Source organism: Macaca thibetana, chromosome 1 (assembly GCF_024542745.1).
Source record: "Macaca thibetana thibetana isolate TM-01 chromosome 1, ASM2454274v1, whole genome shotgun sequence".
NCBI classification, from domain to species: domain Eukaryota; kingdom Metazoa; phylum Chordata; class Mammalia; order Primates; family Cercopithecidae; genus Macaca; species Macaca thibetana.
Window position 1 is genome coordinate 207432987 of NC_065578.1, and position 25383 is coordinate 207458369.

The 25383-nt window shown below is 44.1% G+C and overlaps 2 protein-coding genes and 1 long non-coding RNA gene across 3 annotated transcripts in view; 1 reads left to right on the plus strand and 2 right to left on the minus strand.

Moving 5' to 3' along the window:
• Positions 1-8996: 8996 nt before the first annotated feature.
• Positions 8997-14354, minus strand: LOC126942570 (nidogen-1-like). Its single transcript, XM_050770335.1, has 4 exons — positions 13669-14354; positions 12995-13118; positions 12160-12272; positions 8997-11150 (listed from the first exon to the last, which is right to left on the minus strand). Exons 1-4 carry the CDS (start codon positions 13874-13876, stop codon positions 11029-11031), a joined length of 567 nt encoding a protein of 188 aa, XP_050626292.1. The 5' UTR covers positions 13877-14354; the 3' UTR covers positions 8997-11028.
• Positions 14355-15021: 667 nt separating this feature from the next.
• The window catches only part of LOC126942333 (nidogen-1), an 87636-nt gene continuing 77274 nt past the window's right edge, over positions 15022-25383 (minus strand). The window contains exons 13-15 of the mRNA XM_050769810.1: positions 24976-25203; positions 22166-22338; positions 15022-16372 (exon numbers count right to left, since the gene is read on the minus strand). Of these exons, the coding sequence (XP_050625767.1) occupies positions 16202-16372; positions 22166-22338; positions 24976-25203 (572 nt within the window). The 3' untranslated portion in view covers positions 15022-16201. The remainder of the gene's footprint in view (positions 16373-22165; positions 22339-24975; positions 25204-25383) is intronic.
• LOC126942646 (uncharacterized) lies at positions 17510-22214 on the plus strand. The gene is made up of 3 exons (XR_007721595.1): positions 17510-20064; positions 21809-21908; positions 22119-22214. It is a non-coding gene; the product is annotated as an uncharacterized LOC126942646 (long non-coding RNA).

Below are 25383 nucleotides of genomic sequence, written 5' to 3' on the forward strand. Positions count from 1 at the left end.
CAGTGCGTTTACCAGAATTGTGCACAAGCTCACTTGAGGCCCTCTTTCCTTACCAGTCAAGTGTTTCTAGAGGAAGGTCATATACGAGTTAAACTCCACCGATTTGCCTCTTAGTGTGCAAGCTTAGCCTACTCGCCCAGTTCCTGAGATCTTATCGGGAAGCTGCTGACCCCCAGTTTCAGATATTTGCTATCTATTGGGAGACAACATTTCCCTGGCACTGGCTACAACCAATTATTATTTTAGACAGTTAACAACTGCCTGACTATCACCCGATGCTAGCCTGACATTCCTGGTGTGTGTAGGGGGCCCTCTCCTGCCCTGCTTGTGTCTGACTAGCTACCTATTGTAACAATCTCATGAAATAACTTTGTTCAAACAAAGGAATTGTTCAAACAATTGGAACAATTTATCGCAGATGGAAATACCCATTACTGTCCACAGCTTGTCACGGATGGGTGCATATGTTTGAAACTCAGAGAGGATGTTTGACTTCAGGAGATTACCTAATGATGTATAAATCCTTTTACTCACATTGCCTGATGATATGATTTCATAGTCTAAGATTTTCATAGTCTAAGGTTTTCAATGAGTTAAAAAAGCTGATGCATTTTATTTTGTTTTCCATGAATCCTTGCTTCTCTAGCATATAGATTTTTTTGTTGTTGTTCATGTAAGAACTGGGGCTGGGTGCAGTGGCACAAGCCTGTAATCCAAGCACTTTGGGAGGCCGAGACAGGTGGATGACCTGAGGTCAGGAGTTCGAAACCAGCCTGGCCAACATGGTGAAACCCCGTCTCTACTAAAAATATGAAAATTAGCCAGGCATGATGGTGCAGGCCCGTAATCCCAGCTATTCGGGAGGCCAAGGCAGGAGAATTGCTTGAACTTGGGAGGCGACCCAAATACTCACCAATCAAGTGGATAAAGAAACTGAGATATCTGTGTATTTATGTATCTATGTATCTATGTATCTATCTATCTATCTTTCTATCTCTATCTATCTATCTATCTATCTTTCTATCTCTATCTCTCTATCTATCTATCTATCTATCTGTCTTTCTATCTCTATCTATCTATCTATCTTTCTATCTCTATCTATTTATCTATCTATCTATCTTTCTATCTCTATCTATCTATCTACCTATCTATCTTTCTATCTCTATCTATCTATCTATCTATCTATCTATCTATCTATCTATCTATCTTTCTGTCCATCCGTCTCTCTGTCTATCTATCTATCTGATGGAATACTACTCAGCCAAAAAAAGGAATGAATTAATGGCATTCACAGTGATCTGGATGAGATTGGAGACGATTACTCTAAGTGAAGTAACTCAGAAATGGGAAACCAAACATCATATGTTCTCACTGATATGTAGGAGCTAAGCTATGAGGATTCAAAGGTGTAAGAATGATACAATGGGTGTGGGGACTTGGGAGGAAGGGTGGGAGAGGGGTGAGGGATAAGAGACTACAAATAGGGCACAGTATATACTGCTTGGGTGATGAGTGCACCAAAATCCCACAAATCACCACTAAATCACTTACTCATGTAACCAAATACCACCTGTACCCCAATTACCTATAAAAAAAAACAGCCAAAACGCTTGGAAACAGAAATGTTTTGGATTTTGGATTTTTAAAAAAATTTTGGAATATTTGCGTTGTATTCACCAGTTGAGCATCCCTGATCCAAAAATCAGAAATCCAAAATGCGCCAATATTCATTTCCTTTGAGCATGACCTTTGAGCATCACGTCAGCACTCGAAGAGTTTTGAAATGTGGAGTCTTTCAGATTTTATAAGTTTTGGATTAGGGCTGCTCAGCCTGTTTTATCTCTCATGGTCTGAAATTGACTGGGGCCTCCTGGACCGTTCTTGTGAGATTGCTGTCAGACAGTGGCTTGGGCTGGAGTCACCCAGGAGGTCTCTTTGTTTGCGTGTCTAGAGACTGATGTCTGCTGTAGGCTGAGACTACAGCTGGAGCTGCCATCCCAGGCACATGCCCTCTTCATGTGGCTTCTTCCTCCTATCACAGAACCGGAGAGAGACAATCCCAAGAAGACTGGGCGGAAGCCGTTTCACCTTGTATGACCCAGCCTCCGAACCCACATGTTATTCCCTCCGCTATAGTCATAGGCCCATCCAGATTCAAGAAGAGGGGACATAGGCCCTAGTTCTTGATGAGAGGAATGTCAACATCACATCGACATGCCATTGTAAGAATATGTGGGATGGGAGATTGTGTTGAGGCCATTTTGGAAAATACCATCTGCCACAGGGTGGAGCCTGGACATTCTCGGCCTCGTGATTTCTTGGCTGGTACTTTTGTTCTAATTCACACTGAGCAGGAATTGACTACATGTAGATTAAAACCTTCTGTACATCCCCAAATACCCCAGAACAAAAAACCAACAAAAAAGCTGGGTGGGGTGGCTCATGCCTGTCACCAGCACTTTGGGAGGTTAAGGCAGGTGGATCATGAAGTCAGGAGTTCAAGACCAGCCTGGCTGACATGGTGAAACCCCATCTCTACTAAAAATACAAAACTTAGCCAGGTGTGGTGGCACATGCCTGTAATCCCAGCTGCTGGAGAGGCTGAGGCAGGAGAAGAGCTTGAACCCAGGAGACGGAGGTTGCAGTGAGCCAACATTGCAGTGAGCCAAGATCGTGCCACTGCACTCCAGCCTGGGCGACAGAGCAAAACCCTGTCTCAAAAAACAAACAAACAAACAACAACAAAAAACCCTTGGGGAATATTATTTGCAAAATAGACAACAAAAGGTTAATTAGCTTTAAAATGTATACATCAGTAAGATTCTCCCAATTAGGAAAAAGGACAATTGACAAAAGAACTGTAAGTGGCTAGTGTGCATTTCAAAAGTTTACCACAACTTAAAGAGTGTATTTTTTTTTTTTCTTTTTAGAGACTGAGCCTCACTCTGTTGCCCAGGCTGGGCCTCAAACTCCTGGCTTCAAGCAATCCTCCCATGTTGGCCTCCCAAAGTGCTGGGATTACAGGCGTGAGTCACTACAACCAGCCAATGATGTAAATTTTAATAAACAAACACCACCTATGTATTTGGCAAAAATGAAAAAATTAACTATGCAAAGGCAAAAGTACGGGGAAACGGGCCCTCTCCAACACTCCTGCTGGTGGGAGTATAAACTGGTACAAACTTTCTGCAAGGCAGTTGGGGAGGATCTATTGAAAGTCTTAAATTTTTAAATAATTGTGAGTTGAAATTTATCCTAAAGATATTAATAAGGACACTGAGGGTCAGGCGCGGTGGCTCATGCCTGTAATCCCAGCACTTTGGGAGGCTGAGGTGGGCGAATCACAAGGTCAGGAGATGGAGACCATCCTGGCTAATGTGGTGAAACCCCGTCCGTACTAAAAATATAAAAAATTAGCTGGGCGTGGTGGCACACGCCTGTGGTCGCAGCTACTCGGGAGGCTGAGGCAGGAGAATCACTTGAATCCGGGAGGTGGAGGTTGCAGTGAGCCGAGATCATGCCGCTGCACTCCAGCCTGGGCAACAGAGCACGACTCTCAAAAAAAAAAAAAAAAAAAAAAAGGACACTGAGACACTGATATCAGTCTGCAGGTGATTATTGTTATTTATCACATCAAAAAAACACATAGAAACACCCTAAATGTTCATGAGTAAATGAATTGGTGAGAGTTTATTGTCCATATAATAGAGTATGATACTATTATGTAGTTGTTCAAAGTAATGTTCATATGCACATTTATTTAAATGGAAAACAAAAATACTGAAAAGTATAACAGGATCACATTTTTTGTTATATATCTCTTACAAAAATATATGTAACAGTATTTGTGTGTGTGTGTGTGTTTACAACATTTCTGGGACAAGATTGTATTGATGAGGCTATTCTTGAGTAATGAAATTACTGTTACTTTGTTTTTGTGCCTTTATTTTCCAACTTTCTAAATGAAAATGTGCTGAATACAAATAAATAATAATGTAAGATCAAGTACAAATAAATTTTTATTTAAGGTATTTCTTAAAAAGGGGGGTGAGGAAGGGTATTTAGAGTAAACCAAATGTGGAGCTGGACTTTGCTCTGACGGCGTGACCTTTGCCAAGTTACCTCACCTCCCTAACCCTCAGTTTCCTGACTTACTCAATGGGCACAAAAAATTCTATTGCGTAAGGTTATCCTGAGTTAGTTTCCCATTTCCCATTTGCATCTAGCTAATAAAAGCCTCTTGCTGCCCTGTCTCTTCTGAGCCTTCTCCCTTCTCCGATCCACTTAACAAAGTGGTTTGAAGCAGTCATTTAGCACCACCTGTTATTACTATCTGCTTAGTGACTAGACGCCCACTTCCTTGCAAAGGCCCTGCATTGTCTGGAATTAGCCTGCTATGCCGTGTTCTCCTCTTAGATTCACTCAGAACCTGGTCCATGAAGAGACGTAGGCACTTTTGCATACACAGAATACACTCAGGAATACGTCTGTGTATTCCTGCTTCGGTGTACGATGCTGAGCCCACGGCTGGGGATCTCGTGTGATCAATGTCTGCAAATGTTTACTGAGTAAGGAGATGACTTGCGGAGGAAAAGTGCTGGGCTGTTTGGTGGAAATCTGAATTTAGACGAAGAGTCTTGACTATAATTGGGAAGTTCTTTTCGTAACAGGTTGGGCAACTGACCAATATGAAGAAAGCTCTTGAGTGGGACGATGGGAAGGCCTGAGCGTGGCTTCTTTTGGGGAAGTTATCTGGGTAGCCAGGCCTGGGACACTCCCCGCGCTTCGCCCCTACTTCTTTCTTCCCCCAGAAACAGGCATTGAGAGGCTGTTACTGCCCTCACGTGGCCTCTTCTGGAACTGTCTTTGAGAAGACCCGCCCAGATTTAAACTGAATCGGTGGGGCTGGAGAGCACTTCGGCTGGCTTGCCATTTAAGCTCATCTGTCCCCACGTGAGCTTCTAGCTACCAGGAAGCCGCTCTTCGAGCCTGTTTTCAAGCCTTTGTGACCCTTGGGCTGGGCAGTGACACTGCTGGGGAGGGAACTAGAGAACCAGAGCTGGGCAGTGACACTGCTGGGGAGGGCTCTGGGCCCCGTCTTCCTCGCTTTCCAGAACTGTGGTCTTCAAATGTGTCGATAGAACACTCCCTGAAAGAATTTTTGCAAAGTCATGTTTTTCCCTGTTAAATCAAGTTTAGCCTAAAGCTGCTCGTACGTATTTTTAAGTTCAGCCTAAAGGTTTCTCTGTGCCTAGTGAACTATAACCTAAAGGGAAGTATGAACAGTCCTTCTCCCCCTTCACCCTCTCCTCTCCTGCTTTCTGTTTCTGCCTTATCTCGCTGACTCTTCTGCCTCCCTCCTCTGTTTTTAAGGGCCTGCCTGGATAACCCAGGATAATTTCCCTGCTTTAAGGTCAGCTACTTAGTCATCTAAATTCCATCTGCAAAGTCCCTTCAGAGCAGTACTAAATTAGAATCCTGAAATCTTTAGAATTCAGTCAGCCACAACAAGGATCAGCATTTTGCCAACCAGGAGCATCCGAGTTTTTGTTTTTAATTACAGTGATTTTTAAAAACCAGCTTATTTGGCCGGGCGCGGTGGCTCAAGCCTGTAATCCCAGCACTTTGGGAGGCCGAGACGGGCGGATCACGAGGTCAGGAGATCGAGACCATCCTGGCTAACACGGAAACCCTGTCTCTACTAAAACACAAAAAACATTAGCCGGGCGAGGTGGCAGGCGCCTGTAGTCCCAGCTACTCAGGAGGCTGAGGCAGGAGAATGGCGTGAACCCGGGAGGCGGAGCTTGCAGTGAGCCAAGATCCGGCCACTCACTCCAGCCTGGGCGGCAGAGCGAGGCTCCGTCTCAAAAAAAAAAAAAAAAAAAAAAAAAAAACCGCTTATTTATTTGACAGAGTCCTGCTCTGTGGCCCAGGCTGGAGTACAGCGGCATGATCACAGCTCACTCTAACCTCAAACTCCTGGGCTCAAGCAATCCTCCTGCCTCAGCCTCCCGAGTAGCTGGGACTACAGGCACTTGCCACCACACTCGGCTAATTTTTTAAAGTTTTTTGTAGAGATGGGGGTCTCACTATATTACCCAGGCTGGTCTCAAATTACTGGCCTCAAGTTGTCCTCCTGCCTCAGCCTCTAAAGTGCTGAGATTGCAGATGTGAGCCACTGTGCCCACCCAAAACAGCTTTATTGAGATATTCACATGTGAGCAATTCACATGCTATGTAATTCACCCAAAGTGTACCTGCAGTGGTTTTGGGTATATTACATTATTAATTTTAAAAATTGTAAAATATGTATGTATTATGAAATTTGCCATAATTTTTTTTTTTTTTTTTTTTTTTTAGACAGAATCTTGCTCTGTTGCTAGGCTGGAGTACAGTGGCACGATCTCGGCCTCCCAGGTTCAAGCGATTCCTCTACCTCAGCCTCCCGAGTAGCTGGGACTACAAACACGTGCCACCACCCCCGGCTAATTTTTTACATTTTAGTAGAGACAAGGTTTCACCATGTTGGCCAGAATGGTCTTGATCTCCTGACCTTGTGGCCTCCCAAAGTGCTGGGATTACAGGTGTAAGCCACGACACCCGGTCATTAATAATTTTTAAGTGTACAAGTCACTGACATTTATTACATTCACAATATTGTGCAACCATCACTACTATCTATTTCCAGTACTTTTCATTTTCCCAAATAAGAATTCTGTAGCCATTGAGCAGTAATTCTCCATTCCACCTCCCCACAGTCCCTGGCAACCTTTGATCTACTTTCAGTCTCTATGAATTGGTCCATTCTAGATACCTCATATACATAGAAGCATATATATTGCTTGATAGTTTGTGTCTGGCTTATTTCCCACAGCATAATGTCCTGAAGGTTCATCTATGTTGTAGCATGTATGAGGATTTCATTTGTTAGGCTCAATAATATTCCATTAAATGTACATAACATATTTTGTTGATTCATTCATCTGTTGATGGACACTTCGGTTGTTTCCGTAACTTTTGGCTATAGTGAATGACATTGCAATGAACAGCCACACACAAGCATCTGTTCCAGCCCTTGTTTTTGATTATTTTGGGTATATTCCTAGGAGTGGAACTGCTGGATCATATAGTAATTCTATATTCACACTTCTTGGGGAACCACCAAGCTGTCTTTTTTCATTCCCATCAGCAATGGACAAGGTTTCTAGGTTTCCACATGCTCTCCAGCACTTGTCTGGTTTGGTTTTTTTGTTTTTGATAAAAGCCATCCTAATGCTGTAACGTGGTGTCAAATTGCGGTTTTTGTTTGCATTTACCTAATGACTAATGATATTGAGCATCTTTTCATATGCTTATTGGCCATTTGTATATCTTCTTCATATAAATGTTTACTCAAATCCTTTACTCATTTTGAAATTGTTTTGTTGTTGAAATATAGTTATATTCTGAATATTAATTCCTTATCACATATAGAATTTGCAAATATTTTCTCCCATTCCACGGGTTGTCTTTTTACTCTCTTGATAGTATCCTTTGAGTTAAAAATGTTAATTTTGACGAAGTCCGGCTTACCTGTTTTTTTCTTTTGTTGCTGGTGCTTTTGATATCCTATCCAAGAAATGATTGACAAACCCAGGGTCATGAAAAATGTTCCCTATATGCTAGCCCCTCAAGGATCAAAAGCAGCAATCAGTAATCAGAACCCACAGCCCTGGTTTTTGGAAAACGGGGTCTTTATCGTCCAACCTGGCTCCAGCGAGCCACACTGAGAACCTGAGCTGCTGTCCCCACAACTGACTGCCCTGGGCTGATCAAGGCGGGTGGTAGCCACCACTAAGTGAAGAGCTGAACTTGACCAAAACTTGCCAGCCTCCTCATCGAGCTTCCTCCTGGGTGCGGCAAGTGTTCCCTAAGATCCCGAATTCCAAAATAGTTGCAACAGACAGCTCTTGCCAGTCCTATTGTTTTAATGGAGGGATAGATTCCTGGAGCTTCTTATCTCCACCATGGAGCTTGATATCATCTTTGAGTAATCAGATTTTATAGCCAGAATAAAACACTAGAAGTTTTAGCCCTAACATATATAAGTTGTCTCTTTCAAGAAATTCACACTGGCAGGCTGTATATTGGCTCCATTGATGGTACCAATTCCCTTCTCTGCAGCAACTGAGCTCTGGACACCTCATTCCTGTAACTTCTGAGCTCCTTCACTCTGTCCAAGTCAGAGGCCATTCTCATCCCACCCAGGGGCCAGCATGAGTGGCACTCCCTATTGGTGGCAGCTTAGAACAGACCAGGGGTCTCACTCCATAGCCAGTGCCAGGAAAGCATCTTTCTTCCTTCCTGGAGGTAAAAAGAGAATTAAAACACAGTTTATCCCCAGAGCTGAATCAGAAAATGTTTTCTATTGCCTGCTTGTAGAATATATTTTCTTAATGAAAACAGTATCAAAAAGACTGGCTTGAAAACTATAATTTATTTTTTATTTTATTTTTTACATTTTTGAGATAGGGTCTCACTCTGTTGCCCAGGTTGGAGTGCAGTGGCACAATCATAGCTCACTGCAGCCTCAGCCTCCCAGATTCAAACAATCCTCCCACCTCAGCCTCCTGAGTATCTGGGACGACAGGTGTGTGCCACTATGCCCAGCTTTTTTTTTTTTTTTTTGATGTTTTGTAGAGATGGAGTCTCCCTGTATTGCCCAAACTGGTCTCAAACTCCTGGCCTCAAGTGATTCACCCACCTTGGCCTCCCAAAGTGTTGGGATTACAGGTATGAGACACTGCACCCTGCCTACTCATTTGTAAGTAAAGTACAACCCCTAAGTTTTTTTGTGGTTGAGAAACACACTAGCTCTTATAATACTGGGATAAGAGTTTCTGGGTTCCACAGGTTTTGCAGATTATTAAGTGGTTGTCTGTCTGTCTATTGTGAATCAGCCTCCCAACATTAAATCTCTTCATTCAAAAAAGATAAAGGAAGATTTTCTTTTTAACAAAAAAAATTTATTTTCCACACTATTTGTACAGCTGTAAACTCAAGGAATCTTCCAATACTTGTACAAATCTGGGAGAACAGTTAATAAGCACCTTTAGTGGTTTCCACAGTTTAAGAATTTACCATTTAAAAATTTTAGAATAAATCTAATAAAATGAATAAAATAGTTATAAAAATCATACAAAATCATGATGAACATTTGATATAGAGGGTTTAATATGAAACGATAAATACAAAAAGAAAGCGAGACTGATTTATGGAGTTGGGCTATGTGTAAAAGACCTACATGGTCCTTGAATCTTGTGATTCTTGGGGCTACATTTGCCTCTCAAGACAAACTCCAATTATTCAAGGGAAGACTTTATTTCAATTCAGGTTCCAATGTACTGCAGAAGCAAGTGAGGACAAAGTCAGGAGAAGGTGGGATGGAGAGGCTGAGGGTAACGGGGTTTGAGGAAAAGAGGAGAGACTCTCTTCCCCAAAGAGAGGATCAGGCAAATTCTTCCATGTTCTCAAGTGTAAGTGGTCTTTGGCAAAATGTACCATTTTCTTTCTGGAGTTACTTAAGAGTTTTACTTATTGCTGTTCTTAAATTCCTTCCCCTCCCATTTCCTCTTGGGCTTTTTTATTTCTCTTGTTGATCAAACTCTTTTTTGTGATACTTTTCATTGAATCTTCTTGACTTCTTTATCCCATCCTTTACTCACTCAAACTCCTTATGCTGAACTTTTCAATCCAAAATTTGTATTGTTTTAGGACTCTGGGAAGCAGTTGATAAAAAGATAACACCAGCTACTGATATGGTCAGGAGATGTTTTCTAAACAAATTGTAGAAATATAAATATGAAATGTGGCAATGATCCTTTTAATTAGATCATTGAGCAATAAAGGATATGAACCACTAGTATAAATATTCAATTCAGTCTTTCCAGATTGTGTTGTTAGATGAGAATACATCCAACAATGCCCAGGTTGGATAGAGGGAGAAACCAAGGAGGGGTGAGGTCATTGTTGAGTGTAAATTGGTTCTCTAGTGTGGAGGCCAGAGGTGAGGGACTGTGGTGGGAAATCATCTGGTGCCAGCCCCATCCTGTGCCTCAAATAGGTCTCCATGAAAAGGAGGGACATTGGTGCCAGCAGTGGGACTGAAAACCAACACAGCAACAGAGACTAGAACCTTGGATGCAAGTATTTTGGGCAAAGAGGAATAATTAGTAATCTTTGGTATAATTTAAGGCACATCAAAACAATCCCCTATTCTCAAATATCTGACTACACCTTGAAATTCCTACCATTGGACATTCTTTTGATTTAAGCCTTTAACTAACAAATGCCAATATCCTACTGCTCAAATATTGACATTCTATCTGGGAGGGGCTGTTTATTATCATCCACCAAATGCCCATATATCTCTAGGACAGGGTAGGTTTTGATCAAAAAGCAGAGTGTGAACATTATAATGGGGGTCTTAGATAAGATGATGATGGTGAGGAACTGAGGAGTAAAAATATAGGACTGTAATAAAGAAGAAATTCAGAGCACCAAAACAAAATATTAAGGAATGCTAATTCCCTCCTTAACTCCCAACTTTTCCTAGTCAGGCCCTGGCTCATATGTCAAGGAGCTGACAGGATGGTGGGTACCTCAAAGCGAGGCTGAGCTCATAAGGCCACAGGGAAGGGTGCAACTCAAATTTGGGAGGTTCTGTTCACCACTGGGGGCTAGTATTGGGAAAAGGTCCTAGGACACTGAATGGGCATGTAATCCTCACTCAGGGATGTATAAGTCTGTCTGAGGGTTGGGGGAGGGGTGGAAGGTTCTGTCCTTGTGTAGGGGTGGAGACTTTTCTATTAGAGAAGTCCAGGGTGCATGTTTTGGGGAACAATGAGGAAAAAGTTGTTGGGGCTCAGGCTGGGCTGGGTCTGGGCCTAGTGGCCACTCAGCCAGAGGACACTTTTCAATCTGGACCAAGTTGCTTCAAGTAGAGTGTTGCTGTGAAATACTTGGAAAGGAAATAAGGCACTCTTGTCTTCATTTCCGTTCGATACAGTCAACTCCCAGGGTGTTGTCAGGGCAACGGCAGGTCCTGCTCCCTGGGGTGGCCAAGCAGAGGTGGGTGCAGCCGCCATTATTCACTGAGCAGTAGTTATGGCCTGGAAAAGGCAGAAATCAGTTCAGTAGCCCTCTCCCTGACTTGACTCCATAGCCAGTTAAGACAGTGGGCTCTTTCTTGTGTGTGATCCCAATTTTGGTTTCCTTGAAGCCATGCTAGGGAGACTTCAGGAGAGTGGGGACACTGTGCTAGGCAATCAGCTGAGCTGATCCATTGTTTGTTTTATCAGTATTAAACCAGACAGACACAAACACTGATTCCCAACTTGGGGGTTATGCAGATTTTCTACTAAGGCTATTAAACAGATCTCAGGGGAAGTTCTCCAGCTCCGATTATAACATGGAGTTGGAATTTTAAAGTGAGAAGTTCTTTTTATGTAGCTTGCACTCCCAGCTTCACACTGACAGGAGAAGATGAGGGAAGCTGAGAAGGAAAGTGGGTGAGGGGAGAGGCCTTCAAGAGGCAGCATAGCACAGACTCCAGGGCCAGGCTGCCTGGACTCGCCTCTGTGAGCTGCATGACTTGGAGCAAGTTGCTTCAGTTTGCTTATTTATGAAATGAACATAATAATAGTACCTACCTCATAGGGTTGCTATGAGGATTACATGAACTAATGAATACAAAATATTTAGAACTCTAAGTGAATTGGTATACGTAAAGTTCATAGCTCACAGTAAGTGCCGCACATATGTTTGCAATTCTTCTTATTAATTATTGTTATTGCTGTTAGGCCAAATGGATGGACTTTTAAAGCAGCAGAGATCCTAACATTGTAATATCCTAACATGACTATTTGGAACCTGAGGACCCTATACTTTTATATCCAGCCCAAAACTCAATGCTTTTCCTCATCCTGACAACTTCATGACCTAATATTTTCTGTTTATTTAACTGGTCCACCTTCTAATGAAGACCCTGGATGCAAAGGACTGGATCTCTCTTACAGCATAATCAAGGCTACTAGTGGCCATACGGGTAGCAGCCAGAGTGTGGGCTCTGAGCCTCCAGGTGCCCCCAGTACCCCAACAGTAATGGCACAGGAGAGTTACCTTGGGGACACTGAGACAGGGCCGTGGTGATGCCATACAGCCGGGTCTGCTTGTGGGGTTGGAAAGCATCCGTCTCCTTGGAAATTGCAAGATCGAGAGCAACCACGGAATTCCTACAAAGTACCAAAGGGCAGAAGGTGAAAACACATCTGATGGCTTGAACTTGTATCTACAAGGCAGCCTCTTGTCATTTTAAGGATAAACTGGAGGCCATGAACAGACATGATGGGCTTGCTTCCTAGACATCCCTTCTTTCTCCTGGGGTGGGCCAAGCCTGCATTTCTCTGGCTTTTTACAAAAGGATAAAGACCAGCTAGGTCTTCCCTCCACTCTAAATCCCAGGCAGGAAATGAGCTTTCTAGACAGACGCCTCTGGCCAGTTGTCTTCTTAGCTGAATCCCTCCTTTGGCAGGAAGGGGTGGTCAAGAAGAGGCCGTGGGAATATTGCAGTTTGACAACTATAATGAAGCAGGGACATGAAGTGGACATGGAGCCCACTGGCCATGTGACCCTGGGCCAGCTCCTCGGGAAAGAGCAGCCGTGCTGAGGAAGTCCAGGTTTGAAGACTTGAAACCACACAGTCAGGAGCATCTGGATGATAAATGGCACCTCCTGTACTCTAGGGCCTCGTCCTCCCTCCTTCTTCACGCTCCTCTCTTGGCTCCTCACAGCCAGAAGGATGAGGGAGAGGAGACATCCCTAGAGGGGACATTTCTGGAGGCTCAAAAGTCAAGCCAAGAGGCCAGATGGGAAGGGCCTGGCCTCCCAGAGACAGTGGGTGGAGGTGCAGGCCCAAGCAGCCCCCACGCAGCCCCCACGGCTACAGCTGACGTACATCTTCCAGTCTGTGTAATACAGATTCTTCCCGTAGCTCGTCACAGCGAAAGGATACTGGAGCCCTTCGAGAACCTTGCGTCTGCTGGGCTGACTAGGGTTCAGGCATTCCGCCCGATTGGTGCCTGTGTGGAGTGGAAACAAGTCATTCATCGTTCATGCAAGAAATGGCCCCTTTGTGCCGAAAAAACAATAATAATAAGGGCAAGAGTGGGAGGAATTAAGCATTACAATGACAAATCCCAGAGAGCACATGGGGCTGGCTCTTAAAAACTGGGAAGTTGTGTCTCTTCCTCCTGTGTTGCTTCTGCTGGGGAGGCACGAGCCAGGGCAGAGTAATGTAAGTCGCGAATTGCTTATCAGTATCAGGGTGACTCTAGGCTCTGTGCAGTGCCACTTACAACATGAGGGTGGCCAACTTTTTCTTAAAGCACCAGACAGTAAATTATTTCAGGTTTTGCAGGCCAAGAGGGAAAACCAAGGACAGTTCACAGGTATCTATACAATTTTGCACCAGTATACATTTAATGTACCAGTTAAAAATGTAAAACTCATTCATAGCTTCTGGGTTATATAAAAACAGGTGGCTGGTTAGATTTGGCCTCAGGGCCCTAGTTTGCCCACCCCTGACAGGAGATTGAGACCCGCCCTGGACAGTGTCCAGCTTTCCATCACCTGCATCCACCCAGCAGAGCTGAGATGAGAACGCGTCGAAGGTCAGTCCATTGGGCAAGCCCAGGTCATCCTGCACCAGGATCCTCCGGTTCGTGCCATCCATGTAGGAAGTTTCAATCTTGGGGTTATCTCTGTTCCAGTCTGTCCAGTAAAGGTTCCTGGAGGAGGAAAAGCAGGGGAAAGAGGAAAAGAAATAATAAGGATGCATGAGAAAAAGTTTATGAAAAGCACTTGAAAAGAATTACATGAAGTGATTGGCAGACATGAAAACAACGCCTGAAAGGATCAAGAGGTGACAAAACACATTTTCTTTTGCAAGGACACTTGGATTTGGTTCCTCACTTCAATTTGGTGATTCTGTTACTAACAAATTTGGTTCCCTTTAACGTAACTGACATATTATATTTCAATGAAGCTGTTAGCAAAAGAAAACAAAGTAAAAGTTTACAGCTGGCATAAATACATGGAATTCCCTGTATGGGGCCCACATGGAGGACAGCACAGCAGACCCAGGGGACCAGACTAGGGCACGAAGCAGATGTTGGCAGGGGCTGCCTTCAAGGAGGTGGCTGAGTGGCCACAGAATAAGAGATGTGGTCTCAAAGGGAAAGAATCAGTGCCGAGGAGCTAAAAGCCTGTTGTGTAACAGGTAGACCCTGCAATAAGTAGGAAGAGAAAGCATGGATGTGCCGAAACTGGCACATAGGTATAAAGGAAGGCTGGACGGTGGCTTGAAGTGAACAGGATGTCATTATATGTGGTTGGAGACCATGAGGGTGGGGGAGTGGTCAGAGATGAAGGTAGGATGACATGTTAATGAACTTAGAGCTTAGGCAGAGGGGAGGCAGTGGAAGATCTTAAGATGGGGAATGGAAAAATAGTTCTATCTTGTTCATTAATTATGGGGGATAAAGGTCATTTCACAGAAATAATACTTTCAAGAAACCATAGCTGTTATTACTTTCATACAAGCATAAGGAGTACAAAGAAGGGGTGTCAGTGATTACAAATAACACCCCAGTCTTTACTGGGTTATAGTAACTGATTTTCAAACCAGGAGTTGCCACCGGGTAACATGAACCTTCCCTGCAAACCCTCAGCACCCATCTAACTTTACTGGAAGCTCAAGATTGCATTGGTGTTTTATTATACAGTTTTTTAAAATTAATAATAGCCATTTGTGCTTTATTGATATCACTTAGGCTATCTTTCCCTTCTACTGATTGAAGGAGTGAAGGTCACTTAGTATGACTGGAGTATAAGCAGGAAGGAGAAGGGGCTACCCTACCTGAGGGATCTGGGCTATGAGGAAACCATTCCAATACTCCCAGGTTCAAATGATTCTCTTGGTTGGGACCATAACTTAAGGAAAGAAAGAAAAACCTGGGATCCGGGCTGTTATGAAATAAGGAAGAAAAGAAAATGATATCTAACTGTCACTCTTACTCACTAGGCAAGCACCAACCTGTACCATGCTAAGGAGATAACTGGAAGCTTCTTTCTCTCTTAAAAAAAAGAAAATTATTCCCAGTGATCTTTCTTCTACAAAGATCACATTTTGGTTGAATTCTGTGTTTTCACAGTAAGTAGGCTTTTGCTTGGAATGTTTCTTACTGTGCTTACAGCGTTCTTGGATGACTACAAGCTCCAAAAGCAACAGGAAATAGCAAACAATGACCTATTCCCCTCTTCCACTGGGTTTTAAAATGAAATCGTAGAGAATAACAAAAACATGTTTAACACAGAGAGATAGGCTTTTTCAAACTGTTTTTCACTAAACCAAAGTGTGAAAACTAGAAGACATGATTTAAATAGCCTGTTGGCTTCCAGAAAAGGATTCAGGGCCTATGTCCAAAGCCAGACATAGTTAATTCAACCTCAGCTTCATTCCTGCTGCATCATCTCTACTGAAGGCAACAAAGAAGGGAAAAAAATGCTTCAGGAGTTATTCCACAGGCACAGGAAATCGTCTAGAATATCAATTGTTAGGGAAACATTCCACTGAAAATAGAAAAAACTACATTCAGTGCCAAGTAAAAAGAAATACAAAATGAGGCTGCTCTATTTTAAAGATGTATCTTTGATGTGAATATTTTGCAGAGAATGCAAGATGACTCCACAGAACAAATATCATCAGCATGACAATGTCATATGAGCAAAAATATTCCCAAGTCAGTTGATGAGTCACTGAATCAAGCAACGTGTAATACTTGACCATTTCAGCACAGTGGAATTTTTAGAGGTCCTTGGATTTTTGTTGTAATGGTCGTTGAACTAGATAAATCATACCCATGTAAAATAGTCTTGATTTGTTGAATGTAGGCATGAAAAACAATGCACAGAGTCGTTGGTTGAACTTGGCATCCTTAATGAGGAATTTGCTCCGTTGAGGAATTGAGGTTGAACACTGAAAAGCAGGTTGTGCCTAAACTTTATGTACTTTATCACAGTAATGCAACAACAGACTGAGAAATGTTTGTGAAAGTTCAGCTTCATTTGCTGTTCTTCTCTGGCATACGTGGCCACTGGGCTGCTACAAGTAAAACCAAAAAGGAAAAATGATGTTTGCTTGCTTACCTTGCCTAACGATGGTGGTTGGCTCTCCGCCATGCAGACTGGCTCTCCCGATGGAAGGCTCAGTGATGTCCGTCCAGTAAACCATCTTGTCCACACAGTCAAAGGCCAATCCAATGATGACTTTAGCCTGGAAGTGAAGACCAGTGGTTAGAATGGTCCATCTACAAGCATCTGATAGTGAGAATCTTTTTGCATGCCTACAGGCATTTGGATATCTTTTGTTATGAAGTGCCAAGTGTTTTGTCTATTTAAACATTTTTATCATTGAGTTGTAGGAGTTGTTCATATATTTCAGATAAAACTCTTGTCACATACATATATATGCACATCTATATGTGTAGGAATTTGTGTGTGTGTGTGTGTATACATGCATAAATATGTATTTTTTGAGACAGGGTCTCTGTTGCCCAGGCTGGAGTGTAGTGGCATGATTACTGCTCACTGCAGCCTCAACCTCCTGAACTCAAGTGATCCTCGCCCTCAGTCTCTCGAGTAGCTGGGACTATAGGCATGTGCCACCATGCCTCACTAATTTCTTAAATTTTTTTGTAGAAACAGAGTCTCACTGTCTTGCCCACTCTGGTCTCAAACTCCTGGCTCAAGCAAACCATGTGACTCAGCCTCCCAAAGTGCTGGGATTACCGGCACCAGCCACTGCACCCACCTATTATTTCTTCTCAGTATGTAGTTTGCTCTTTCATTTTCGTAATAGTGTTTGGAAAAGCAAAAGTTTTTAATGTTTAGTAAGTCTAATTTATTATTTTTTCCTTTTATGGGTAATGCTTTTTGAATACTAAGAAATCTTTGCCTACTTGAAGGTGACAAAGAAAAAGAAATAAAAGGCATACATATTGAAGAAGTAAAATTACTCTATTCTAAGATAATATGGTTATTTATGTAGAAAGTCATGCGGAATCTAAAAAACTACTATAACCAATAAGGGAATCTAGCAAGGGTGCAAGATACAAAGTCGATACAAAATTGTTTTTCTATATACTAGCAAAATATAGAAAATAAACCTTAATAATTGTGACAGTATCAAAAAAACAGAAAATATGTAAGGATAAATATTTTTAAATATGCAAGTTTCCACACTGAATACTATACAATATTGCAGCATGAAACTATAAAAGATCCAAATAAATGAAGGGATAGATAAGGTTAAATGTAAACAATATACATTTAAATTGTAGCTGGGACTACAGACATGTGCCACCACACCTAGTTAATTTTTCTATTTTTTGTAGAGATAAGGTCTCACTATGTTGCCCAGGCTGGTCTCGAACTCCTGGGCTCAACTGATCCACCTGCCTGGGCCTCCCAAAGTCCTGAGATTATAGACGTAAGCCAGTGTGCCCAGACAATGCTGTGCACTTTTAAGATATTCACTCTCTCAAACCATCGCAACCAAATGCTCAGGCCCCAACTATGGGTACCTCCTTCACAGCATCCCAGGCCCATCAACTTCTCTGGCCTTCCGTGGTACTAAGGAAAGAGAACATTTCCTTCAGCAAACATGCTCATCAACTTCTCTGGCCCTCCACAGCATTAAGGAAAGAAAACATTTCCTTCAGCAAACATGCCCAGCGTCCTTTTCCACACATTGGTTCTTACAAAAGTGAGACAGAAAAGGACCAGAGGAAGTGAAGTTGAGTAACGTTTTACATGTGATTTGAGTTTCGTGAAAACCTACTGGGCTATATTTCGGTTTGAAAAGCCACTGACAGTTAGCTCTGAGTAAGCCAGCCTCTCCTCAGAAGAGGCAAATCAATTACCTGCCAGTAACTCATTAACGAGTATTTATTAGGTGCTCATTATGTGTGAAGAACTATGGTGATATTTAGACAAGACTCCAACCTAGAAAGAACACTGAGTTACTTAAATTATTTAAAGCAACCAGCTCAAAACAAGTCATCTGCCTATAGGTTGATTTGGCAAAGCCTTGTCGAGATCTTTTGCAAATTAAAATATTTTAAAACAATAGGGATTCATACTTCTGTAAAATTTAGCCATTGGGAGAAACCAGGTGAAAGGTACACAGGACCTCTCTGTATACCTTTCCAACTTCCTGTGGCTCTGATTACTTCAAAATAAAAACTCAAAAACAAAATAGAAGCACAAACTTTTCCCTTGATCAGACAGTGAGGAGTTCCTTTCTTTGGATGCTGCCCATGAGAGGCTCAGGAAGAAGCTGCCGGGCTGTATGATCTCAGCATGTGGTGAGGTTTGATTCTATCAATAGCCTGTAAACACTGAATTGTTCAGTTACAAGAAACACTGGGAGTGGGTGCTTGGTTGTGGTCACAATATTAGGCATTACGAAGCCAGGGAAGGACTCAGCAGGGAAGGTCTCAGGAACAAGGAAGTGGTGGACCAGGATGATCTTTTACTGGGAAAATCAGGAGGATGAGCACTTACTTCCTCCTCAAGGGATCAAGTCAAAAAGGACAGTGACCCTTACCTCACACCACATACAAAAATTTACTCAAAATGAATCAAAGACCTAAATGTAAGAGCAAACTTATAAAACTCTTAGACGAAAACCAGGGGGAAAGCCTCATGACATTGGATTTGGCAATAATTTCTTGGATATGATACCAAAAGCACAGGCAACAAAAGAAAAAATAGGTAAATTGGACTACATCAAAATTAAAAATTTCTGTGCATCATAGGACATAATCAAGAGACTGAAAAGACAACCATGGAATGTGAGAAAATATTGCAAATCATGTATCTTTTAAAGAGTTAATATCCAGAATATATAAAGAATTCCCACAACTCAACAACAACAAAAGAACAAATCAAAAAACAGACAAAAGGATTTAAGTAGACATTTCTCCAAAGAAGATATACAAGTGGCCATTAAGTATGTGAAAAGATGTTCAATGTTATAAATTATTAGGAAAATGCAAATCAAAACCACTTCACACCCGTTACAACGGCTATCATTAAAAAACAAAAACAGCCAACAAGTTTTGGTAAGGATATGGAGGAATTTAAACCCTTGTGCTCTGCTGGTGGGTATGTAAAATGGTACAACCACTGTGGAAAACAGTATGGTTGTTCCTCAAAAAATTAAATATAGAATTACCGTATGATCCAGCAATTCCACTTTGGTGTATATATCAAAAAGAAGTTAAAGCAGGGACTTGAACAGATATTTGTATACCTGTGTTCATAGCAGCATTATTTGCAAAAGCCAGAAGGTGGAAGCAACTGCTGATAGATGAATAAATAAACAAAATATGGCATCCATACAATGCGATGTTTTTCAGTCTTAAAAAAGAAATTCTGACACATGCTACAGTATGGATGAACCTGAGGACATCGTGCTAAGTGAAATATGCCAGACACAAATGACAAATACTGTATGATTCTGCTTCTAGGAGGTACTCAGAAAAGTCAAATGTATAGGGACAGTAAGTAGAATGGTGGCTGCCAGGGGCTAGGACATGGGTGGAGGGAGAATGGGAGGTATTGTTTAATAGCTTCAGTTTGGGATGATGAGAAAGTTCTGCAGATGAATGGAGGTGATAGTTGCATAACATTGTTTATATACTTAATACCACTTTAAACAGTTTTCCAAAAGATGGTGAATGTTTATCCTGTTATTTCAGCATTCCCCCTTCCACCTATCCCAGTTAAATAATTATCTGGGGTTTTGTTTTGTTTTGTTTTGTTTTGTTTTTTTGAGACAAGAATCTCGTTCTGTTGCCCAGGATCTCAGCTCACTGCAACCTCTGCCTCCCAGGTTCAAGCAATTCTTGTGCCTCAGCCTCCCAAGTAGCTGGAATTACAGGCATGCACCACCATGCCCAGGTAATTTTTTTTTTTTTTTTTTTTTTTTTTTTTTTTTTTTTTTTTTTGAGACGGAGTCTTGCTGTGCCCCAGGCTGGAGTGCAGTGGCGCGCGATCTCGGCTCACTGCAAGCTCCGCCCCGCCGGTTTCACGCCATTCTCCTGCCTCAGCCTCCCAAGTAGCTGGGACTACAGGCGCCCGCCACCTCACCCGGCTAATTTTCTTGTATTTTTAGTAGAGACGGGGTTTCACCGGGTTAGCCAGGATGGTCTCGATCTCCTGACCTCGTGATCCGCCCATCTCGGCCTCCCAAAGTGCTGGGATTACAGGCTTGAGCCACCGCGCCCGGCCTAATTTTTGTATTTTTAGTAGAGATGGGGTTTCTCCCTGTTGCCCAGGCTGTAAATTATCTGCTTTTTATTGCCTCACATGACATTTAGCCTCTCCCCTTGGTCTTGGGAAAGACTGTCTTTCACAGGGAATTTAACCCATTCCTATTACCTGAGAGCATGTGCTGGAGATGGAAATGACACAGATGATCTTCAAGGGGTTTACATGTTCAGCAAGGCAATAGATGAATACAATGATCATGTATGCATTTGTTTGGCAAATATATTTTTGAGTGCTTCCTATATGCCAAGCACAGTTTTGAGTCTAGAAATACTACATGAAACCAACACCTCCATGAAAGAAATGAACAGTTCCTCTCTTGTGGTGCTGATATTTTAATAGAAAGATACATGTCAGATACACAACACAAATATGGGTATTTAATGCATCACATAGTGCCAAGAGCTCTGATGAAACACAAAGCAGCATAAAGAGCTAGAGAGCAGTGGTGGCTGCTGTCTGGACAGGGGGATCAGGACAGGCCTCTCTGAGAGATGATGCTTTGGCAGAAATTTGCATGAAGTAAGGCAGTGAACTGTGCAATTGTCAGGCGGGGGAACTGCAAGTGCAAAGGCCCTGAGACAGAGATGTGCCTGGTGTGTTCAAAGACCAGCCAGAGGGCCAGAGGGTTGAAGTCAGTGAGTGAGGTGAGAGTGGTAGGGAACAGGGTGGGAGAGAGAACAAGAGGCCAGATCCTATACGGCTTTGAGGGCCATGCAAAGGACTGGATTTTATTCTGAGTGAAGAGGGAACCCATCTGAGGGCTTTGTGTAGGAAAAGGACATGAATCTCATAAAGACTTCTTTGCAAGAGGCTTTTGAGAAGTATTTTTATTTTGGATACTTTTTTGCTGATATTTCCTCCCTGGTCCCAAAGAAGGGATGTGGCTATGTGTGGCATCTATGAAGTGGAGATCAATTCAGGAAGAGTAAGTGGAAAAAGAAGAAAACACAATGGGTAGAGAAAGGAGGAAGAGAAGAAAAACTGGAAGCTGGGCCTGTGGCAGACAAGATGGCCCAAGTAGCATCTTTACCAAGAATTTTCAAGCAGACTTTGTGCCCCCAGTGAGGAATGATAGGGCTTTCTGCTGGACTTTCTTTTACAAGCGCCAATGATCTCAGACCCTCCCTCTCCTTCACTCCTCATGGGACCCTCATAGCCCCTCCCACTGCTCCAACAACTCTGACTCAGCCTTGTAGTGGAAGCCTGCAGGTCTCAGGTTTGGTTTCTTGGCAGGAGTCGGGATCAGATAAAACAGAATGACTTTTCTGAATTGCCCAACCTCTATCTAATGGGAAAAGAAGTCCCTAAATCACAAAATGCATCCTGAAGCTTTGAAAGCCTCTAAAAACTCCAATGCTTGTTGCTACCTCAGGGCAGATATGAGGCTCTCGAATTGAGCAGCTGCTGAAAGATGAATCACCATGAATTTGGCAGGAATGGAAAGATCAAGCCAGCAGATGCACACGAACAAGGTACGAAATTAGCGTGAAGCCACCACCAAGGGGTAGCTCTGGAAGGCCTTCCCACATCTGTGCCCATCTTACTGTGAGCCTCATGGGCAGCTCAGCAATACAGTGGCCCCATCTAGAGATGGTCACCTGGGCCCACATGGAATGAGCACCCATGGTTCCAGGGGTTGAGCCTGGGGTTCTGGTCTGACCTCGTCCTGCTTGTTTCTCCAGGTCACTGAAGCAGGAGCCGTCACCAGGTGCAATCAGCCAGCACTCACCGGGACATGAAGGAATGCCTTTGCTTCTGTCTTCCTCATGGTATTTCCCTCCAGGGGCAGGCGCTCAATCTTCCCGGTCTGGGCAAAGAGTAAATGGGTCCCGGGGGGCAAGGGGATCACGGCGGTAGGCACTGCGGGTCCTTGGTGAATCGGGGGAGCCACTGTACTCAGGCCTGCATGGCAGAGGGGGTCAGTGAGCGAGGCCTGTGTGCACCAGAAACCCACAAATGCACACACACACCCCCACACATACGCAGCATGCACACACATACACACACACACACATCAGGTCATATCACCTTCATGGCACCACAAACTGCCACAGCCACACATTGCCCATTTTATAGCTGAAAGCACCAGAAGAAAGCCCTCAGTCAAAGGGCACTGATGAAGAAGGTAATACAAAGCGTTAAAGGTCATGTGAAAAAAAAGGCTTGGCCTCCCTCTTTTTTTTTTTTTTTTTTTTTTTTTTTGAGATGGAGTCTTGCTCTGTCACTCAGGCTGGAGTGCAGTGGTGCAATCTCGGCTCAGTGCAACCTCTGCCTGCCTGATTCAAGCGATTCTTGTGCCTCAGCCTCCTGAGTAGCTGGGATTACAGCCACGCACCATCATACCCAGTTAATTTTTGTGTTTTTAGTAGAGACAGGGTTTCACCATGTTAGCCAGGCTGGTCTCAAACTCCTGACCTCAAGTGATCTGCCCACCTAGGTCTCCCAAAGTGCTGGGATTACAGGTGTGAGCCACCGTGCCCGGCCGGCCTCCCTCGTAATAGAAAAGCTTGGCTACAGTATGCTCTGCTTTGGGCACTGGTGCTAGAGGAGTGAAGCAAGTAAGAGCAGCACCAGCAGCACCAGCAGCACCAGCAGCACCGGCAGCACCGGTGATAGCACAACAGCAAAAACAGCATCCCTGAACTCCCTGCCCACAGGGAGCCATGCTCTAGTGCAAGCTATTGAGCTTTTTCATGCTGGAGGAGCCTATCAGAATGAGCTTGCCCCATGCAGTGCACTCTGTCCCGGTGCCACAGGGATGGACAGACTGGGGCCTGACAAGCAAGAGCATGATGTTTATGGGCTTTCAAGAACAAAATCATGGCCAGGGGCTCCTTTTCCCTCAGAGTCAGGCTTGCCTTTTCATCTGCTGACCTCAAACCCTGGCCAGCTCCTTGATTCACTTGACAAGACAATGTCCCAGGAGGGACACACAGCTGTGCTGCAGAGTAAGGAGGGCTAAGAGGGCTGATCGGGGTGTCTGGAGACCTGAGCCCTGTCCTGGCCCCGCCCACTCACTCGCTGTGTGCACAGGGCATGCATCTTCCAGGGCCTGGTCTCCTGCTCTCTACAGTGAGAGCTGGACAAGGTTGTCCCCAAGGTCACTTTCTCTTGTCTGTCTTGCCTATTACACCCAATCGGTGACATAAACCAATCTGGTTGACCTCTTTCATATCTCTGAAATCCATCCGTTTCTCATCTGGATTCATCATTAGTGCAACAGCCTTCACCTCCCCCCTGCCAGGGACTGTCATGCCTGCCTTTCAGCTTCTACCCCCAGCCAGTGATACTCTAAACCTAAACCCTGCTTCACATGGGCACCTGCTCCAAACCCATCCCAGGCTCCTCATTGCCCTCATGACCAATACGCAGGCTTAGAAACGTGGCTCACGTAGTGTTGCTTCTGGAAAGCCTCACCCATGAGCCCATCGCCCCACACAAGCCAGGATTCCTCCTCGGCTCCCTGGTCACTGTCCACCCTCTCCTAAAGCTCATCTCCCTACACTGTTCCTGTTTATTCACCGTCCTTTCCGCTTCTTGGGCGCCCAGCACCATGACTTTCCTCTGGATATCCTAGCACCCACCACAGCACTGCCCCTCAGTGAATGTTGGCTGCGTGAATGAGTGAAGTTTCTGAGTAATTGTTTTACTGTTTATTAGCAGCTTTGGGGAAATATCTGATAGGAGATCAATCTATGATTTTTAGCTAAATTGTGAGTGGAGATTCAAAGATTTATTATATTGGTTTTTGATAATTTGTGACAATAACCAGTTTCTACATTTGCAACAGAAGCAGAATTTTAGAGCTGGGAATCACTCTCAGGGTTATTCTGCCTCATGTCTTAGGCTGAGACTGAGGACGCTGAGGCTGGGGAAGGTGTCTGTCCAGAGTCACACAGCCACCAGGCTGGGCCTCACACAGGGCCCCTGGCCCCTAGGACAGCAACTTCCCACTGCCTCCGGTGATGGTCTTAAAACCAGCTCACGCAGAAAGCTTTGTGGCTGTTTGCTCCTTGGATTGAAAAATCAACCCAAGTAGCTAAAGGCCCTAGGGCACGATTGAAGGAGGCAAGGGTTGCAAGGGTCTGAACAGGTCCCACTGCCTAGGACACGAGCCCTGGGGAAGACGTTCAGGTTGGTCCCCACCGTCCCTGCCATATCCCAGAGCAGGAATATTCCACCTCCAGCCTCCCTCGGCAAAGAGTTCCTCTGGGAGGCCCGGAGCACACACAGCCGCTCTGCTACCATTAAGGGTACTGCTGTGGCAGGCCCCACTGGGTATTTACACCCTACACATGTGTGTGTGTTGGATGGGGAAAGAGAAAGAAGAGGGTAAGAGGACAGAGAGTGTGAGGAGGAGAGGAAGCATGGGGAGGAGCGGGGTGAGAGGCAAGAGGGGTGCAGAGGGAGGGGGTGGGGCTGGAGCCAGTGGAACAGTTCAAGCTTTAGCGCAGCAGAAGAGCCAAGTGCGTGTTCAGCAATTCTGGTCCCCGAGGTCCTTCTCAGGCACACGCCCAAGCACGGCCTGCACCCACTTACACGGGGGCGTCATCCCGGGCCTGGTCCTGGTGCCCTCCACCTCGCGGCCGTCGCGATCCACGCACCAGCAGTAGCCGGTGCTGCCGTGGCACTGGGTGGGCGCGTAGTGCCCGTGCGCATCGCACTCAGGAACGAACAGCCCTGGAGGAATGGGTCGCTGTGGGTCCGCCGCCCCCGCTGCCCCGAGAATGTGTTCTCGCTCATGCTGGCACCGGGTTTTCTCCACCTCTATCAGAGAAACAGACAGGAAAGCTATCAGGTGCGTCATCCGTTAGTGCTCCCTGGCGGGGCTGCAGGAGTCCCCGCAGCTCGCTCAGAACCACGAGGGCTGCCTGTGTATCACTGGGTTTTGTTTCATCAATTTTTCAAAATGCAAAAACATCATTATTATTGAATAGGTTTAACTGT